This window comes from Lolium perenne, chromosome 6 (assembly GCF_019359855.2).
Source record: "Lolium perenne isolate Kyuss_39 chromosome 6, Kyuss_2.0, whole genome shotgun sequence".
NCBI lineage: Eukaryota > Viridiplantae > Streptophyta > Magnoliopsida > Poales > Poaceae > Lolium > Lolium perenne.
In genome coordinates, this window is record NC_067249.2 from 155,753,552 (window position 1) to 155,774,370 (window position 20,819).

Consider the following 20,819-nt stretch of genomic DNA (forward strand, 5'->3'; position numbering starts at 1 on the left):
TTTGGCTCCCTATTTATTTGGTTATCATGGATAAGATAGACAGACCTGTTTCAGATTGGCCTTTTCGAAGAGGAAAACTCAAAGTGTAGTCCGAGCTACACATCTCTGGTCTTTTCACAAAATTCTAATTCGACATTTAAAGTTTCAAAAAAATCTGGAAAAAAAATCTGAATGTAGCCAATGATGTACTCTACCACTGTGCAAATTTTCAGGATGAAATACATTATATTAGAGGCTACACAGAAATGACAAATTCTGATAAATGTTAGAGAGGTTTCAAAATCTATATTGTTCACGTTTTCAGATCTATGGATTTGTGAATTTTGCACAGCCCAAAATACTGAGTCTTCCGTATTGATTTTTTCAGTCGTGGAGTACACCATTGTCTACCTATAGAATTTTTGTTCCTAATTTTTTGAAACTATAAAATGCTATTTTCGAATTTCTGAAAAAACAGGCTACATGTAGCTCGAGCTACAAAATGTCACTCTCTATTCGAAGACCTTTTTTTTCTAACATAGAAGGGTCCAAGCACGGCTGACTCGGCATTAAGGCCTCCTTTGACTCATATGATTTGTATAGAAATTATTTAGGATTTATACCCTATAAAAAATTCTGCACAAGTTATTTGATTCACATATCCTGTAGAAAAAAAATTAGGCCATACCTCATGGAGAATTTCTTTCTACAATTAAATACACTTCATTTTCTCATATGATTCAAGTAGACATGACATCCCAATCGTATAATTTTTCTATTCCAATATTTTTTTCTATCCTATGAATTATAGGAGCCCTAATATGAAAGTAGTACACCGATGGATTACATCAGGACCCAGAACATGTACTCCCTCCGTCCATATATAGATGCCAAAGATTTATTAAAATTTGAATGTATATATACACTAAATCGTATCTAGATACATTCAAATTAAACAAACTTTTGGCATCTATTTATGGACAGAGATAATACTTTCTCAGGTTCATATTAATTGGCTCTAATATGGATGTATCTAGACACATTTTAGTTCTAGATTTATCTAGATACATCCATATTGAAGTCAACTAATATGAATCGGAGGGAGTACAAAAATATGAACATGTCCTTGACCATTTGCAAGGAGGACCTCGAACACATATTGCAAAACGCGGGCAGGTCCTTCGAAACGCTCAAAACCACCTCACCGTCACAATGGACAAAGCCACTTGGGGCAACGAGGCTGCCATGGCATGCAACCTTGGCTTTCGAGCAAGGTGCCTCCGAAACGGCAGTATGCTAGGAGGTTGAAGACGGTGGCCGGTCCAAACTGTTGCCACACACGGCCGCCCTTCGGCCAGAACAGTTAACGGAGTGGCATAGACCGCTCTTCCATCGCTGCAGAGAAAAAATCCCAACGAGCAGCATCGCTCTACATCCAAGTGGACCAAGTCCGATGAGGATGAATTTAATGTGGACCACCCTTCGGCCAGCAGATTTCGAGGCTTCTTGGAGAATGCCAGTCTAAAAAAACCCGCCGCAGCTGGCTAGCACTATCAAAAAGAATCCCCGGTGATATTCACAGCCCGGCTCATAGGGGCGGACGATGATAGAAAAATCATTTTTGAACTTTGAAGTGAACTGTAGGCATTCGTTCTACCAAAAGGTAAAATCATTTCTCTCCGACAAGTGATAACTAGCGAGAAGTACAAAACAGTGCTACTACCAAATGCAGACTTCATTTTGGCCAGAAACAGACAGAGAATCGTTAATCTGGAAGCGTAAACGTGGCGGCTACAACGTTGCGTGGCATGGACTACATGATGACGACGGACGTTCGCTTGGTTGAATTCCGGGTACTGCTGGCCGAACATGCAAGTAGGTATGAATTGCTTGTGGGAGCTCGCTGACTCCTTTTTTTTTTTTTGAGATGGAGCTCGCTGACTCCTAGAGACTTGAGATGTGGTTGCGAAGATGTGAAAGAACTCTATCCCGTTTTAGCTGCTGATCATTGGGCCCTGTTGAGACCCACATGTGAAGCGCCCACAAGGTCCAGATGGGTTAGGCAAGAGGGCACTAACTGAATAGTTTCGGAATTTGACAGATATGTTCAAATTGCTATGACTTCTGACAAAAGCGAGGTTGTGGGCACCTATGGGGTTTATTGGGACCAAACCCTGGTTGGAACATAGTACTAGATAAGACATTTTCTGTGTTCAATGTAATTCAGATGATAAAAGAAGTTACCCGATAAATTATCTGATTTTCTATTGATTCTTTTCTATTTCAAACGAGCAGCCATTATAAGTGGCACAACTGAGAACTAACATTTAAGTTTTCTTTCAACATTATCGTTTATCCCTCCATTCTAAAATATAAGGCATGAGTCAAGGCTTACTAAGTACGAACAAATACATAGAAGATGATATGAACATCTACCACACTAAATAAGTATACAACAAAAATATATTTTATGGTGAATTTTTGACATTGATTTTGTATCATTTTGTATCATGGATGTTCAGATTTTTCTCTACGAACTAGGTAAAACTTTGAAACTTTTGACTTTTCTTTAGATTTATATGCCTTGTATGTTCGAACGGAGGAATAGTGGTGCATGCATGAGAGTGTTGTTTTGGCACATTGGAGCATATTCTCCCTCTATTTTAAAATGCATGTTACACATATTTTGAAATTTAAAAATTTGAAACGAAAATTTACGCATACATCTTCACGTGCTATGCACTCATAAATTCGTTCAATGAAAAATCGACTTGTGTTGTCACGTGTGTAAAAAAGACAAAATCAATGCTAAAATAAGTTTTTTCAAAAGATAAATTTTCTAGTTTTACATAGACCACACAAAATATTGGTTCCTCGCGAAACTTGACAAACACACATATTTTTTGGAGATGTTCATGTAGAATTTTTGTAAAAAAAATTCGACATTTCAAAATATAATTTTTTGGTAGAGAGAGCATATAAACCCGTGAGACAAATTGAATTTTCGTGCATACAATACAATGATATTTTGTATGCATACATATTTTGTTTGAAATAAGTGACCGTTCCTTCTTATCAACAAGCTTTCAACGTCTATTTCACTTTTGTACTCTACGTTTTAATGAAAGACTTTGTGTGTTGGTGATAAGACCTCAACGGAGGATTAGGCTTTACACATAATAATAATAATAATAATAATAATAATAATAATAATAGTCCAAGACTTTTTTTTCTTTCATGGTATAACCGTGGTGACACCGCTACAAGAAATGTGTTGATTGATGATCCTTTATTTTTTTCACTAAATAGTCACAATTTTCAATTATGACAATTTGTGTTGAAAAATGGATTGTCAAAAGCTAGTCATCACTAATGAAAGATAGCGATATTTTTTTATCAACATAACCTTTGTGATGATAAATTATCGTCAATAGTGGTCTGGCCTGACCACGTTAGATCTTACGTGGTTAGTCCTACGTGGAATATTTGTAACGAAATTAAATCATCGTGATTGAAAATCAGCCCAATCTCTTCGACCATTTATATAAGCCGAGCCTAAAATTTGGCATGTTTATGTTTTTTCTCTATCAACTCTAATCGGGTAAACGGGCTAAGCCCAACATTTCAGCCTTTTTCTTTGTTAGGCCTTGGTTTTTTTACAAGCCATTCGTTTGTTGGCCTTCTTTAATTTTTGTCGTGGTATTGTTGAGACAGATGCTACCGGGGGTACCTTCGGAGAGGTGGTTGACGATGATGGCATTGGGGCACCTAGACGAGCTTGGTACACGACGTACCTAGGTCCGGCCTATATCGGTGGAGATAAAGGTCACCCCTGTTTGATTGTGTTGATGTATATGTTTACAGTGTTGTCGGTGGCGTAGATGATGTATGTGGAAGTTACGGCGGCTGTGGAGGCTACAAGGATGAATAGATCTTTCCTATACTATCCTGGTCAAGCTTTATAAGGCAACTTGACCTAGGGTTTTACATCCTAGGTGGGATTCCATGTGGAAAACTCCTGCACAACGAACATGTCCTCACCTCGTTGAAGCGGCCGGGGCGACGCACGTCGCGAAGAGGCAAGGCGCCACGACGGCGAGGCACACACGACCGAGATGAGCACAAGTTGCATCCAGATGGAACATAGTGGACGACAACCAAGAGGAGTTCAAACAGGGAAGACATCACGACGTAGAGTGTGTTTGGGGCAAGCTCACTACATGCTTGGTTCGGTGGAGGAGATCGGTGAGGAAATAATAGTGGCATGTGCAGAGATGAGACTAGATTATTGGATAACAGGAGGAGGATGAGAGTTGTGTGCCATGATGCATAGCCAACACACACGTCAATAGCATATGTCGGTGGAATAGCAGGAGTGGGCACGAAGCACCACCACTTTAACTGACTGAATCGGCAAAGGTATCCACCATAAACAACAAGTGGACAAGTAATAATTGTATATCGTAAAAAATATTTGTTGTCCACACCTGGATGGCCCACCACTATCTCAATCAGTTTAACTATGCTCACGTCACTAAACACCAAGGTAGCCTACCGCCAAAACACCAAGAAGGAAAATGTAGGATAACATTGCATAGAAACAAAAAATTTCCTACCGCGAACACACAATCCAAGCCAAGATGCAATCTAGAAGACGGTAGCAACGAGGGGGTATCGAGTATCACCCTTGAAGAGATTCCAAAGCCTACAAGAGGAGGCTCTTGTTGCTGCGGTAGACGTTCACTTGCCGCTTGCAAAAGCGCGTAGAAGATCTTGATCACGATCGGTTCCGGCGCCACGAACGGGCAGCACCTCCGTACTCGGTCACACGTTCGGTTGTTGATGAAGACGACGTCCACCTCCCCGTTCCAGCGGGCAGCGGAAGTAGTAGCTCCTCTTGAATCCGACAGCACGACGGCGTGGTGTCGGTGGTGGTGGAGAAGTCCGGCGGAGCTTCGCTAAAGCTACGCGGGAGTTATGGAGGAGAGGGGGGCGGCTAGGGTTTGGGAGGGGGTGGCCGGCCTCAAGGGGGTGCGGCCAACTTGTGGCTTTGTGGTGGCCGGCCCCCTCCCCTATGCCCCTCATTATATAGGTGGAACCCCAAGAGTTAGTCCCCAAGTCTTCGAATAAGACCCGAACCAAAAACCTTCCATATGGAGGGGAAACCTAGCCAAGCTAGGACTCCCACTAGAGGTGGGAGTTCCACCTCCCATATGGGGGGTGGCCGGCCCCCTAAGGGGGAGTCCACTTGGGACTCCTCCCCCACTAGGGTTGGCCGGCCATGGAGGTGGAGTCTCATGTGGACTCCACCTTCCTTGGTGGTTTCTTCCGGACTTTTCTAGAACCTTCTAGAACCTTCCATAGAACCTTCCACGACATTTTAATTCACATAAAATGACATCCTATATATGAATCTTATTCTCCGGACCATTCCGGAACTCCTCGTGATGTCCGGGATCTCATCCGGTACTCCGAACAAATATTCGAACTCCATTCCATATTCAAGTACTACCATTTCAACATCCAACTTTAAGTGTGTCACCCTACGGTTCGTGAACTATGCGGACATGGTTGAGTACTCACTCCGACCAATAACCAATAGCGGGATCTGGAGATCCATAATGGCTCCCACATATTCAACGATGACTTTAGTGATCGAATGAACCATTCACATACAATACCAATTCCCTTTGTCACGCGATATTTTACTTGTCCGAGGTTTGATCTTCGGTATCACTCTATACCTTGTTCAACCTCGTCTCGACAAGTACTCTTTACTAAATGCCGTGGTATGTGGTCTCTTATGAACTCATTCATATGCTTGCAAGACATTAGACGACATTCCACCGAGAGGGCCCAGAGTATATCTATCCGTCATCGGGATGGACAAATCCCACTGTTGATCCATATGCCTCAACTCATACTTTCCGGATACTTAATTCCACCTTTATAGCCACCCATTTACGCAGTGGTGTTTGGTGTAATCAAAGTACCTTTCCGGTACAAGTGATTTACATGATCTCATGGTCATAAGGACTAGGTAACTATGTATCGAAAGCTTATAGCAAATAACTTAATGACGAGATCTTATGCTACGCTTAATTGGGTGTGTCCATTACATCATTCATACAATGACATAACCTTGTTATTAATAACATCCAATGTTCATGATTATGAAACTAATCATCCATTAATCAACAAGCTAGTTTAAGAGGCATACTAGGGACTTCTTGTTGTCTACATATCACACATGTACTAATGTTTTAGTTAATACAATTATAGCATGATATATAAACATTTATCATAAACATAAAGATATAAATAATAACCACTTTATTATTGCCTCTAGGGCATATCTCCTTCAGAAAACACATAGAGATCCACATGCGTTAACCTAGGAAGAATCTGACCAGCGGCAGAAAAATAGTAAGGAGTACCAATAGCGTACACAGCAAAAAAACAACATGAACCAAACTAAATGATTAACATGTGTCGCCACATGAAGTCCTCAAAAGAAACTCAAAACTCTGAGAGAGAAAACAAAGAGGTTGAGCTTTAGTATAGTAGACATTGCCAATGTTTAAAGTGAAAGGTTACCATCATGAAGATGATGTAGTTGCCAAGGTGTTGAGTAAATAGTTATGAACAATATGGTAAGTCACACATTGCTCAAGTGATAACTCGCGACTAAATAATTATCGACAAACGCATATGAATTATATATACCTATTTAAAACTACTTTTGTTTTATCCGGTAACTCACATGCTGTAGTTTGGTCAAAGGACACACTCAACCTAGATAAGTTTTGAAGCTTGTGCACATGGTAGGTCATACATTACTGGGGCCATAACTTATGAGCTTTGACAAAACAGTTCAAATGACATTAAATTTCGAGGTTGATAACTTATTATGTTTTTAGGGAGTGACTTATTATGGTGACAATTGATAAATCACGTAACGCATCATGTAATTTTATCCCAAAAAAGTTGCTGAAACATATCAACATGATATCTAGATTCAAAGATCTCGTCGCGATCGTTTTATTGATTGAAAAGAATCTTAAATGAAAGCATGAGATTATCCCAAGAATGATTAGATCTGATTTGAGTTACCCCTTCTATAGAGCCCACTGAGAGTCGAGATAGAGATCCCACTTCCCGCCCGATCCCCAATCTTCCCCGATGGCGATGCCGATCGGATTAGGGGCAAGAGAGGTGCTCAGCGTAGCCTTGTACATAAAGCTCTAGTTATAGGTTGTGTCATTACTCGTCTTTGTGTTGTCTAGCAGTATCACTATGTGGAGTGTGTCGCCACCGCAAGCGAGTAGTCGATTGAGACACGCGGCGGTGGCCATCTTGGTGGTGTTAGCTACTCTGGTGGAGTTTGTCGCCGGCATCTCCTCAAATAAGCCCGTCTAGTTCATAGGTCTCATGCCTACAAGGTCGCGAAGATAGTGAAGATGAGGTGGCGGAGAGATGGAGATCTATATCGGGAAGGTGCTCATCCTCGAACCTTGGCGGCTACTTGTGAGAGGCTATGGCGCCCGCTGCTGCTGTTGATTACCGGTTGTCTCCAACTCACCTTCAAATTTGATGGATGAATATCGACCTTTCTTCCTCCCGGCCAAGATGCCATATGGTAGGCAATGCATCTTCAGCACGGAGTCTATGGTGTGGTGCCATGGAGGTTTCGTTGTCCCAAGTAGTGGCATCACCAGCGACGATGAGGTTATTCTCCTGTGCAAGAAGATGCTTTGGACCTGCTTGCTTTTTTCCATCAGCTTGTTGGTGTTCTCTTCGTAAAAGTTAGGGTTATCTTCGTTATGTTGGCAGTCTTGTTGTAAGAGTTGTGTACCACCGTTTATTATTAAACAACCTTGTGGTTCTTTTGTTTCCTCTTGTGAGCATTTTCTCCCCTGTTGTGTGCACGCAACACACTTCATAAATAACCCATCCGAGTGTCTAAATTTTGTCAAAAATATAGGGGAAAAGCTGGTCAAAAATGTCCGCTCGGAAAGGATAGGCGGACGACCGCTGTTTAGCCCAGACCTACGTCCCTCGCTTCGAGAAAACACAAGAACTCGCGTGGCGTTTTCGATCCATCGCCACCCACCCCGAAGGAGAGTTATCTCGTGCGCCTGCTCTTCTCCTCTGCCGCAGCAAGCACTCTCTCCGTCTATCCCCTTCCCCCGCCCGCCCGCCCGCATGGCCGCTCTCCTCCGCACGGCTGCCGCCCTCGCGCCCCCGCCCTCGCCCGCCCGTGACTCCCCGCGCCGGCCATGCGCCGCGTCCCTCGCCTGCTCCCGCCGGGCGCCGGCGCGGCCCCTCCGCGCGCAGCTGCCTGCGGCCGGGCGCGCTCCCGGCCACGCTGCCAGCCGGCTGCGAAGATTGGGGGCCACCAACGCCGACGAGGCCGCGCAGACGGCGACGCAGGTCAGGTTTCGCGTCCCCTCCCCATCCCCACCCCTGGGGTGCCTATTGTGTAGGCGTGTAGCTTCCATGATTTTCGATGGATGAACGTTTAGTTCCGTACAAGTGCTATTAGATTTGCAATGTTGTATCGTCTCTGACAAAAATTAGATTTCGGAGTTTGCATACGAAGGGATAAGATGACCATGGGCGACCTGCATTAAACATCCGTGGCCCAGTTTTTCACCGTTAGCTACTAATAACTTGTAGATAAAATGTTCGACTATTTGTCAGCTTTAAGTTGTTTAATTCAGTTGAACAGCTGTGTCTACATGTTATCGTCTCTGTTATTTGGGTGGTGCGAAGGATATTAATTCCTTCCTGCACGTTCGGTGCAAATTTTACAGACAAATCTTGTAACAGTGATGAGTAGTTAAGTATTGAACTTAACTTTCAGTTCGTGGGTGCACGAAACTCTGTCATGTTATTTTAGAATAAAAGGGATATCCAACTTAATTAGCCTGACAACATCTAATATTCAGTTCACCAGAAGTTTGACTTATGTTGGATCATAGTTCATATTCAATATTAGCTTGTTTATATTTTCTTAATTTATGCTCGATACAAATTTGTGAGTTGCGCAGGTGGTTGAGCTAAATTTAGGTTTTATTTATGCTGCAAAAGCCAACCATTTCCTAATGTGAAAGTGGGAGTGTTGAACTTCTATTTATTATTTATACGCATCATGAGCTATGAATATGACGGAAAACCCTGTAGTACACCATTTAGCCGTTGGTACTTGTAAGGTGTTAGCTTTGTAATCCAGTTTCATAGATTCATTTTAGCCTGCCATGCATGTGAGCCTGTGCTCTTGTGTGAAGATGCTATTGTAGTTCTTCCTACATCTGGTCCCTAATTATACACAGCCAGTTACTTTAGAGCATGGACTCGCTGTATTTTGGTGGAAATCTGCTATCGACTCTTTAGTCCAGATTTAGATTCTGGGTTCAGAACAACGACGTCATTTTGTTACTGCATAGGCTTATTTTATTTGTTACAGAGCAATGACTTAATTCTAGGTTTAGAACAGTGATAAGTGTGATTTATGTAGCTCGTAGTACATGAGTTCAGTTGAATTCACATATTATAGATGATGCAATGATTTGAGTTCTTAGCATGTGCAGATTATTTGATAGCACATGGATATAATGTCCTTCATTGCCAAGACTGTACAAATATGTAATGCTAACCATTGTGAGATGGCATTGATGTAGTTTTCATCGTTTCGGTAAAAGCTAAGGAAACCTATTATGTATCATTAGAAGCTATAGTCTTGCACAATTTTTTGTACATGATCAGTTGAATATTTACGCTGAAACATTCACATGTCACAGGAGGATACAGAAACTGAAGTTACTGGGGACACTGTTGCTGACGATGGTTCTGTGAGCACAGAAGAAACTTCACCTGTTCTCATCACAGCATTGCAATCATACAAAGAGGCTTTGATAAATGATGATGAAGCAAAAGTTGCGGAAATAGAGTCCTTTTTGCTTTCTATTGAGGATGAGAAGAACTCCCTAATGAGCAAAATTACTACTTTAGATGCAGAATTGACAACTGAGAGAGATCGTATCTTGAGGATAAGTGCTGATTTTGATAACTACAGGAAGAGGACAGAGAGAGAGAAGCTTTCTTTGATGAAAAATGTGCAAGGGGAAGTTGTTGAGAGCTTGTTGCCTGTTTTTGACAACTTTGAAAGAGCGAAAACACAGTTAAAGGTGGAAACGGAGCGCGAAGCTAAAATAAATGACAGCTACCAGAGTATTTATAAGCAATTAGTTGAAATTTTGAATTCACTGGGCGTTGAAGATGTGGAAACTGTTGGCAAACCTTTTGATCCTATGGTAATCGGCATCACCTCATATTTTGAATTGAGCAATTTTTACCTTTAGTTAAACTTTCATGTTACATATGAATTTCTTCCCTTGCATGGTCTGGTGTTTAGTGCGTCCATCATCAAACATCCAGTTATAAGCAGAGGCAAATGATTATTGTTACTAAACTGTATAGAGTAAATAGCCTTTATGTGAAGTCTGCTTTTCTCCGAGAGAGATCTTAAGTAACATCCTTGTTTCATGGCTTTGGATATAGCATCATAGGAATGTGGAAATGCTATTGAGCTGTACTAAAATGAGCTGAATCTCTCACAAAGTATTAATATTTAGTTTTGGGGTTTGATAAATGTTTAACATTATTTAACAATGGTTCCTTTTTGCACATTCTGTTTCAGCTTCATGAGGCTATTATGCGAGAAGAGTCAGTGGAGTATGAAGATGGGGTAGTCATCCAGGAATTCCGTAAAGGTTTCAAACTTGGCGATAGATTATTACGTCCGGCAATGGTCAAGGTGTCTGCCGGACCTGGCCCTGAAAAGTCTGGAGATGACGATATAATCGGTGAAGATAGTGTAGCGCCTCAAAGGTCCGATGATGAAGATGATGGTTTTGATGATGTCGATGCTGAGTAATTGAGCTTATTTGCAATTTTGGAAACAATGAGGTCCAGAAGTTTTGATGTCTTTTTTCTGGCGTGTGCCGAGCAGGTTACAGGATAGAGTTAGATATTTTACTCCCAAAAGTGTGCCGGTTCTCCCTTCTTGCTGTTAACATGGAGTGTTGATACTGTGGAAAAAAATTATGTATCCTCCTGGTATGGTCATTGTTATGGTTAGGAATTCTTGTTGCTCATTCTAGCAACAACAATGTTATATATATGAGGTTACTGTGGCTGATCCGCTGGAGCCAAACACCTACATCTGTGACTTTGCTTACATTCAATCTTTATCTAGTGGATGGAGGATTCTTGCATCTTTGCTTCCTACAACAATTGCTAGTACCTACAACATCGAATATATGCAGTACAAAAAATATTTTATGATGAAACTAATTTAGTATAGTATATGATTTCTTATATTCTCTCCATCCATAAAAAAATGTTGAAGGTAGTAGCGAATGCATCCGTACACTCAAATTTAGACAAATCTCTAACATTCTTTTATGGAGTAGATTAAATCGAACTTATGGGGAGTTGATAAATGGAATGCAGTTTGACACATGGAAAATTCAGACATCTGAGATTTAACGATATGATTTCTTTAGATTTGGTCGAACTTGGGAGTAGTTGATAACTGGAATGCATTTGGTGACACGTGGTAAATTCAGACATTTGAGATATATATAAGAAGTCCTCACAAGTATCACTAGTACAACTCAAATTCTCAACCTTGCAGCTCCTCACCTTCAAAAACACTTTTTTTTTCCAACCGATCTTCATGCTGGAAAACTGTACCTTTTTACTAGACGGAAAGACTGAAAGGTACTTAACTACTTCCATGTAAAAACCACAGTGTGCTCCGTTCCGTGCTGGGCAAACAGTCGAACAGCTGGCGTGCTCTCAGTCTCAGCGCTAAACGCGAACCCGCAAATCTTAGCTCACCCGAGATGGCGAGCGTGGCGGCCTTGGCGGCGGGCGTCGGCGTGCTGCTGCCGTTCCCGTTCTACTGGGCGCTGTGGAGCCACCCGCAGCGGTGGGTGGACCTGTGCGGCCGCGGCGCCGACCCGTGCCGCCGCATGGCGCAGGTCTCCCACGTCCTCAAGGCGCTCCAGCTCCTCGCCCTCGCCTCCGTCGCCTCCTTCTCTTGGCCCCCGCCCACCTGCTCCTTCGCCCTCCTCGCCTTCGGCCAGTATCTCAACTTCAAGTAAGCATCAAGTTCAACTTCTCGTCCCGGTTCAGATTAGCTGCAACGCGCTTCTAGGTTCTTCGATCCTGTGAGGGGACATATATTTTGTTTGCCTTGATTAAACTGGGGGCTTAATATGCCACCGTAAAGTTCGTGGTTTATAAAGTACTGAACTGAACTGGGTGCATTTCCATGGTCTGTAGTTTCTAGATCAAAAGGATTTTTCGCCCTGTCCCGTTTCCCGTGGTCCATAGTCTCATAGAAATTATCAGGTTTTGTTAGATTGGAAGTGCCGGTTTGGATGGAAATGTTCTAATGCTATAGCTATCGACGCGGCACAGAGTTTTTGGACAAAAGGAACAATGCCTTTTACCCAAGTGAAGCTCTCGCGCTCAAATAAAAACAAATCAGCGAAAGTGCCCTGTAGCTCCCGGGTGGAATCCGGGGCTGTTCACCTCACTATGCAAGGCTTGATAACCACAGTTCAACTTTAGTGCTACAGGAACGCTACACTAAAGTTAACACTGGCATGTGTGTTTGGAAAACTAGGGACAACCAAAGAGTTGGGGCGAAGTGAGGCAAAAATGTCTGGGTGGTGTACAAGGAATCTAATGAAAATTTTCTTCTGTTTTACTAATTATCATCACGAAAATAAAACAGAACTTGCAGCTGAACAGTGATTAAAATCATATCTGGTGCTTTCAACTATTGTGAAGAATGAATTGGAATTCCATCTTATTTTGAAACTTATGAACTCATACTACTTTAAGTATCAGGTAAAAAGCAAGCAGTGCTTTCAGTTCACCAATACATCTATTTGCCTTGTCTTTCTTCTCTCGCATTCTCAGTTATTTTGGCCAGGTGCTATTGTCATGATCTTCTTGTTATAAACCATAAATTCTTACAGGCTTAGAAAAAAAAACTTGAAAATATGGTAGGGTCTTTGAGCATTGAACATTGTAGTTGGAATCAACATTAGCTATAGGGGAATGGGATTCCCTGATGTAATTGATGCCAGCAATTTAGGTCTTTGGTGCTCATGGATAATGTAGTTCTATATGTACACAGTTACTTACAGGGCAGTGCCCAATCTTTTGGATAATCCCAGCAATCATGGTAATTAATGTTGGTGGTCTTGTTATGTGTGAAACCACTGCCTCGGAAAAGTGGAGATTGTGGTCATTGCTGCCCCAGTAAATATTACTACCTCCGTCCCAAGGAATAAGGCGCACGCGTATTCCAAGATGAACTTTGACCATAAAAATTGAGCAACAAAATCTTGGTTATATTATATGTAATTAGTATTGTTGGATTCGTATTGAAATGCACTTTCTAATGATGTTAATTTTATACAAACAATCTTTATATATTTGAAATAATACTTAGTCAAACGAAAAGCACGTAAAACGAGGGCGCCTTATTCCCTGAATCGGAGGTTATTATGATGCAACTACATGCCTACACCTTTATGACTATGCTAATGCAGTAATGCCTGTGCATTTATATGTTTCGTATATTTGGGCAACACTTTATGTCACTGGGAGAGTGTGAGGCCATGAGGCACTCAAGGTCCAAAATTTCTCGGTCTTCTGGTTTTGATGTTTTGGCTTGGACTACCATCATTTGTATATTCATCTATATTCTCATACAGGCCACTTTGTATAGCACATTGTTGAAGCATTGGGCCAGAATAACTTAGTTGTGGACAATAGTTTGACGGATGTTGTATCCTACATAATCAAATAAGTGGATGGCCTAGCTGTAGACAATGGTTTTGGCAAACACTGTATTCTACATTAATCAATTGAAGTTGCTAATTCATTACACGTAAGAAAAGCAAGAGAAGTACATCGTCATTCTGCTGACGTGCTGCTGAAATATTTGATCTCCGTTTCAGGGTGTACCAGCTGCTCGGTGAGTCAGGTACCTACTACGGCGTCCGGTTCGGAAAGAAGATCCCGTGGGTGACCGAATTTCCGTTTGGTTATATCAAGGACCCCCAGTATGTCGGGAGCATCCTTAGTCTTGTGGCAGTGCTGTGCTGGGTTCCCTACCAGTATGTTCTCCTCTGGTGCCTCGGCTATGTTTTCATGATCCTGGTGGAAAGCAAGGAGGATCCTGCCACCCGGGCAAAGCTGCTCTCCTGACTGTTTAGTTGCTGTGCAGCTAAACTCGTGATCTCTGTTCCTCAGTCTGTCGGTCGTATGCTCCTGGAGGTGTCCTGACACTGGCTAAACATTGCTTAATAAAGAGATGTGGTTTATTTTTGCTGAAACGTGATAAGTAGCTATTTGACCATGTTTCGAAGTTATGGTGTCTCCCACTCTCGTCGTGTGGATTGTGTGGAACACCCTTCGCATCCGTGGCGCCCTACAAGTTGTTTCTGGAACTGTGAAAAGATGGTGCGGATCAGGTTTTAGGTGACCAAGGAACCAGGTGAGACGCGGTTCTATGGTTCTAAAGTGCCTCTCTGTGTTGCCCTATCAGACTGGTGGAGTGTGCGCTTGCTTTCCATCAGGCGTGCCTGGACTTTACTGTCGCTCGCTTATTATGCCAGGATGAGCCATTTTCATGTACGAGGACAGTCCCGTGATGGCGATGATCCCAGTCAAGGAGCTATACCATTACAGGGTGTCCGAATGCAAGACCTGGAGCTTTGTCATCGCTCACGTTGTCCCGTCTGCAACGTTATGTAACTTAGCCTATACTACTTCCGATTCAAGGAATAAGGCGCCCTCGTTTTACGTGCTTTTCGTTTGACTAGGTATTACTTCAAATATGTAAAGATTGTTTGTATAAAATTAACATCATTAGAAAGTGCTTTTCAATATGAATATAACGATACTAATTACTCCAAGATTTTGTTGCTCAATTTTTATGGTCGAAGTTCGTCCTGGAATACATGTGCGCCTTATTTCTTGGGACGGAGGTAGTATATTTTTAATGTCTGGTCGGAGTAGTTCTTCTACTAATCATACATGTAATATTATCTGAATGTGATGGTGATACAGAAAGAAAATCTAGTAGCCAAATATCAGGTTATGTTAATCATGTAAAAACAGTCTTAATCAGTACATACACATGCACACGTTTCAGTGGGTGCTGAATATCATATCAGTCACATGTGAAGGCTATGCATACGCTGATGAACAGACTCGAAAATGCATAAGAAACACAAATATCCCCCAAGGGAAACTTAAGTTATACGGCATACAACAGGATAAAGTAGATAATCCTACAACTGAAGTCATTTGGGCATTGGCATATGGCAACAATTTGCTTCTCGGGCTCAGCGACGGCGTTTCTTATCGTAATCATCTTCTTCCTCGTCAGAATCACCTTTCTCGCGAAATCTGGGATTCTTCTCCTGTACAAGAAACCATGGAATACTTAGTAAATGTATCATGTTTGTGAAGTGGAGGTAAGGGAAGGTAGATGGTGAAATTACAGGCTCTTGATTTGCATCTCTCCTAGAGTCTGAGTCAGGTGCTCTCCTGGAGGTATCTGGCCCAGAGCGTCTTCGTTGGTAATCTGACAGGGCATCAGATCATGTTATTTTCTACCTCCAAAAGGTAAAACACAGATCTACGAATACACACAAAAAAAGCTGTGTCACCTCTGTCATTCCGGTCGTTGTATCCTCTCTTCCTGTCAGCTCTGTCAACTGCATATTTAAATGAAAAACACATTAGTTTTCATGTAAATAGATAGTCAGGGCCAACGTGCCTATGGAGTCTAGACAGTAATAGGTCAATTGTAAAACATGCTGCAGTTGATTGAAAGCAATGTAGGCAGGGGCCATAACCATGCCTTTGACAGCATGGAGTCAAATACTGGAAAAACTGAATACTTACAAAATCACATTTCTGACGACATGTAAATGGTTTGTACAACACTAAAGCATTACTGAAATGGCAGGCCGACGAACAAGATGGGACTAAAGAAAGTAAAGAAACAGGATTTCCTCCCACTACTACTAGCAGATCACTGCAATAGAAATGATACTAGACCGTGTAGTGCATGCTATATCCAAGTTGAAGTGCTACTGCAGAGAAACACTAACATGCTCTCCTGCCAGCGGCTAGTTACTTCAACTGTGAAGTCAAACTGTATGACAGGCCTGTCATGGAATTATAATTTCATTAACTACATTTATTATTTAAACATGGATGTATTTTTCTGTCTGGGATTCTGGCAAAAAGGTCCGAGTTGCAAATCTACCAACGAGGCTATTTAGCAAACCCTCGTAAAGTTATGACAGCTATAATACGCACAAGTGTTTCTAGTAAGGTATATGGAGACACGAAATTACAAGGTATGTGGAAGTAATAAATGCATAAAAGACTTGGTTAAAAAACGCATAATACAAATAAACTTCAAAACTTACACTGAGGTGGAGCATTTGTTTGAAAACCTACACCATAGTCAACCAACTCTCTTTGTGCTTCTAGCTCTTTCTGAACCATCTTGCCATAGCCACCCCTTCGTAAGATTCATTAAGGAAGACTCAAGAGTAATTTACAGGTATAAAAGAAACATGCAATGACATACTACACCAGTAAGAAAAATACAGTTGATCTAAAAAGCAAGCAGCACTGTACAGGTGTATGGATAAAATGATGGAAGCATTTTCAATATGAGCTAACACAGCAGGTTTCTGAGTATGCTAACACTATAAATCCACATCACTGTGCAGTAAAGGCAATTGTAGTATCAAAGGATATCAGGATCGTAATCTGTGCGGTACTCATCTCTAACCTGCGAAAGGAGTAAATAATATCAGTATGAGTTGGGTACAAGGCCCTATTTATCTGTTGAAGATACATAATAAGATCGTGATAATACTTGTCCACCACTCCTTCCACGGCCCCATTGCCTGCCTTCTTGAAAGCCCCAATCAAAATCAACACGAATTGGGCGATCATCAAGCATTGTGCCACTAATATATTTGACTGCATCTTCAGCATCTTCCCTGGAGTAGTACCTGAATATGGAGAAATAGAGTTGGAATAAACTTTACAAGCTAAGAGCATGTCTAACAGACCCCTTAAAAGCCCCAACCCCGTAAAATAACCGCCGATATACAGGGTAGAGCTCTACCCGGCCGTCTAGCAGACCCCGTAAATCAGCCCCCGGTATCGAATTTTTACAGTTTTGGGTACGGGGCGGCTCCTCGCCCCCTACAAGTACAGGGTGGGAGGCTGAATACAGGGCGAACCCCTCACTCGTGGCGGGCTGAATTTTCAGGAAATCGTCGGTGCATTGCGTCGGTCGCGGCCGGGGCGCCGTCACGTGACGGGGCCATGGCGGCTGGTGCATGGCATGGCGCGACGAGCAGCAGCAGGCCGGAGAACGCGACGAGCAGCAGGCCGTTTGGGCGGGGGCGGCCGGAGGCCTGGCCGTGGTGGGCAGAGGCGTGGGCGGCCGGAGGCCGGGCCGTGGCGGGCGGCGGCGGCGTTGCGCAACGGGGCTGTGGCGGGCAGGGGCGGCCGAAGGCCGGTGCGGGGCGGCCGGAGGCTAGGCCGTGGCGGGCGGGGCGGGGCGGCCGGAGGCCAGGCCGTGGCGGGCGGGGCCGGGGGCGTCGCGCGATTGGGGATTGGGGCCGTGGCGTGCATTGCCCAGAGAGGAGGAAGACGAGGAAAAAAAGAAAAAATAGTTAATTTGGCATATTCTAGGAATATGCTCTTTTACAGTTTAGTGATACGGGGTCTGCTAGCTCGGACGAGTTTTCGGCCGATCGAAATCGAATACAGGGCCCTCTACTCGTGTTATACGGGGCAGAAATTTAGGGGATCTGTTAGACATGCTCTAACAATGGTACTATTGGCTTGAACTAGATAAACACTATCTTCCAAACTTTAAAAACCTTTCACAGACACTCCAATATATCATAAAAATATAAGACCAGAACATCAGCGTATGCCCTACACAAGTTTTCTGCACCCATTTATCCCAGAACAAGGCATACTGCGGTTTGTGATGACAATAATACAGAGTTTCGACCAATACTTTCAACATTCATGAAGCATATGCAACCAAATATGGCAACAGAAAGATCAACTTTTAAGAACAAAAGAACGTACTCACGCACCAAACAATCTAACCAGATTCAGATACATGATGATACATTCAATCCACCAATTCGCCTAACCATAAGTTACAATCTCAGCCTGCTCAACAACAAAAGATATTCTAAGCATGGAGTGCACAGTCAAACAGAACGTGTGCTATGTTGCGACATCGAATCAGTCAGAGAAGAGAATTCTTTTAAGGCGATAACTAGCTCTACAAGAACCAAGGCCACACTATTACACTGCTAATCCCTTACAGAACCCCGCAACTGAGCTCCAGAAGATCTACGGCAACATCTAATTCCCCAAGCTAAGCCATACATACACTGCGAAAGCACATGTTCCCGTTCTAGCACATCTCACACATTCCCAGCAGCACCGAAATTGCATCACGCATTCTAATCCCACAATTCAAAGGTCATCTCTCACAAGTCACAATCACCACATAACCAACGAATTTAAGTCAATGAGTAATCAGAACTAGACAGCCATCCTTCAAGCATCTAACTGCATCAAAATACATCTGGACCTCAATTTATAATAAGTTGGGGCAACGCCAGTTGTCTAGAATGTTGACATACTACATCACCGGATCCACCATAAGAGGAGCTAAATAAATGAAACCCTGAGGGATGAAGGGGAAAGAAGCACGCACAGTACGAAGCAGAAGCCGCAGGGGGTCTTGGTGTTCTTGTCGAGGCCCATGATGATCTTCTTGATCTCGCCGGCGCGGGAGAATAGCTCGTAGGCCTGCTCCTCCGTGCTGTAGAAGGACATGTTCCCCACATACACCGTCAGCGACGCGAGCAGCGCCGCCTCGAACTCCTCCTGCGTCCCGGTGAACCGCCGGTCCCGGTACACCGACAGCTTGCTCGGGTCCTGGAAAAGCAAAGGCGCGGGCCGTATGAGCGGAGAGGCGGGGCGAATCGAAGGCTTGGCTAGGGTTCCGGGGGGATCCGTACCTTGAAGAGGGACGCCATTGTTGCGGCGGCCGCGCTAGGTCGAGAGGCCTTATTGAAGGTGAGGGTTTTGAGTCGAGCGAAGAGTTGGAGTTGGAGTTGGGGAATTTGATGTCTTTGGTGGTAGGCCAATCTCTGAACCCTTCTGCTCACGAATTACTTTTCTATCTACGAAAGAAAGGGAGGAGGATGGAAGAGGACGAGTAAATAAATTTCGAATTACACGATATCTATTTCCTAAAAAATCTAAAAATCCACTTTTTTACGAGTATTTCATCGCCGCTGTTTTTTCTTTGCTTTGTCTACTTTTGTAGTTACAAGTATCATCTATGTTCTTCTAAAAAAAAGTATCATCTATGTTTATATTTTTCCAAAAAAAGAAAACATCAAAACGGATCCCAACAAATAATGATTTTAGAGCAACTCTAACGAAGTATGTAAGCACCTAAAAACAATATAATAACCTCTAGTTTTTGGTTTCCATAAAAATTGGCCTCTATAGCAGAGTAAACACGCGAAAACCGCGGAGAAACTATCTTCGAACCCTACACTCGTCGAGCGTGTCCTGTATTGCTAGTTGTTCGCGCCTAAAGGACAGTTTAGCTTTCCTCCTTCACGCGTCCGTGCCGCCGTCGCCTTCGATCTCCCCCCAACTCGCTCTCTGGCGCCACCGCTCACCCAACCCCATGGACGTCACTGATCTTTCACATGTTGCTGGTGTGGTCGCGCCGCCTCAACAGCCAAGTCTAGCGGTTGGATTTGGCTCTGGTTCCCCAGCCGTCAGATCTGTCGCGCACATGATTACGGGCGCCGGCAAGCCGAAGAGGAAGCGGTTGGGGAACACGAGCGGCTCCCTCGTCACTAGTGGCACCCAAGACGCGACAACATGCGCCCGTCGCTAAGGCGCCCAAGCATGTGCCCAAGAAGAGCAATCAAGTCGCTGATGAGCCTCAGCTCGTCGCACTTTAGCCGCTTAGCCCTTGCGTCCCCTTTGGATTGTGCTAGCAATGTGCTCGGCGATGATTCTGCAAGGTATGACCTCCGTCCTTTCCACGATACCGTACATTAATTAGATTCTTGCAGTAGTTAAGCTTAATCCGATGTAGCTACAATGCGCACGCGGCCACAACATCGTTCATGACTATGCCTAACGGGAACACAGAAGAGATTACCGGCGACCGGATTCAATTTGGCGATGATGCTTAAGAAGAAGATGCTGAGGTTGAACTGGAATATGAGGTGTTCGATGTAGCCCAAGCAATGACGCAAAGAAGAAACGTGTTGTGAACTACACCGAGATCAAGGACAATTGGCAGCACATCGAAGATGATGATGCATGTCAAGAACATGGTGATCAAGCATTCAAGGTTGGAAGCAATCCGAAGTGATGCCAAGTACAAGAGCGAGCTAGAGGAGAGGAGGCTCAAGATAAAGGAGGCCAAGGCAATGAAGGAGCTCATGGCCAAGGAGAAGGAGATCATGACGTTGGATACCTCGTGGATGAATGAAGCACAATTGGAGTTGCATCATGCTTTCGAGCATCTTTGAGAGGAAAAGGCTAGCTCGTCACGGAGCATCGTCAAGTGGCCTAGGTGAATCTCCTATGGGTGGTGGTGATGGAGGTGTTCACGATGAGCTCCACAACGATAGTATGGTTTA

At 43.4% G+C, this 20,819-nt stretch overlaps 3 protein-coding genes across 3 annotated transcripts; 2 read left to right on the forward strand and 1 right to left on the reverse strand.

Annotated features, from left to right (window-relative positions):
• The first annotated feature begins 8,155 nt into the window (after nt 1-8,155).
• Nucleotides 8,156-11,203, forward strand: LOC127307137 (uncharacterized). The gene is made up of 3 exons (XM_051337839.2): nt 8,156-8,412; nt 9,783-10,295; nt 10,682-11,203. The coding sequence occupies exons 1-3, from the start codon at nt 8,185-8,187 to the stop codon at nt 10,916-10,918; spliced, it is 978 nt and encodes a 325-aa protein (XP_051193799.1). The 5' UTR covers nt 8,156-8,184; the 3' UTR covers nt 10,919-11,203.
• Nucleotides 11,204-11,786: 583 nt separating this feature from the next.
• Nucleotides 11,787-14,405, forward strand: LOC127307136 (phosphatidyl-N-methylethanolamine N-methyltransferase). The gene is made up of 2 exons (XM_051337838.2): nt 11,787-12,148; nt 14,028-14,405. Exons 1-2 carry the CDS (start codon nt 11,892-11,894, stop codon nt 14,275-14,277), a joined length of 507 nt encoding a protein of 168 aa, XP_051193798.1. The 5' UTR covers nt 11,787-11,891; the 3' UTR covers nt 14,278-14,405.
• Nucleotides 14,406-15,151: 746 nt separating this feature from the next.
• LOC127307135 (nuclear cap-binding protein subunit 2) lies at nt 15,152-19,321 on the reverse strand. The gene is made up of 8 exons (XM_051337837.2): nt 19,164-19,321; nt 18,857-19,080; nt 16,976-17,114; nt 16,855-16,888; nt 16,518-16,616; nt 15,747-15,794; nt 15,579-15,661; nt 15,152-15,497 (listed from the first exon to the last, which is right to left on the reverse strand). The coding sequence occupies exons 1-8, from the start codon at nt 19,179-19,181 to the stop codon at nt 15,420-15,422; spliced, it is 723 nt and encodes a 240-aa protein (XP_051193797.1). The 5' UTR covers nt 19,182-19,321; the 3' UTR covers nt 15,152-15,419.
• Between the last annotated feature and the right edge of the window lie 1,498 nt (nt 19,322-20,819).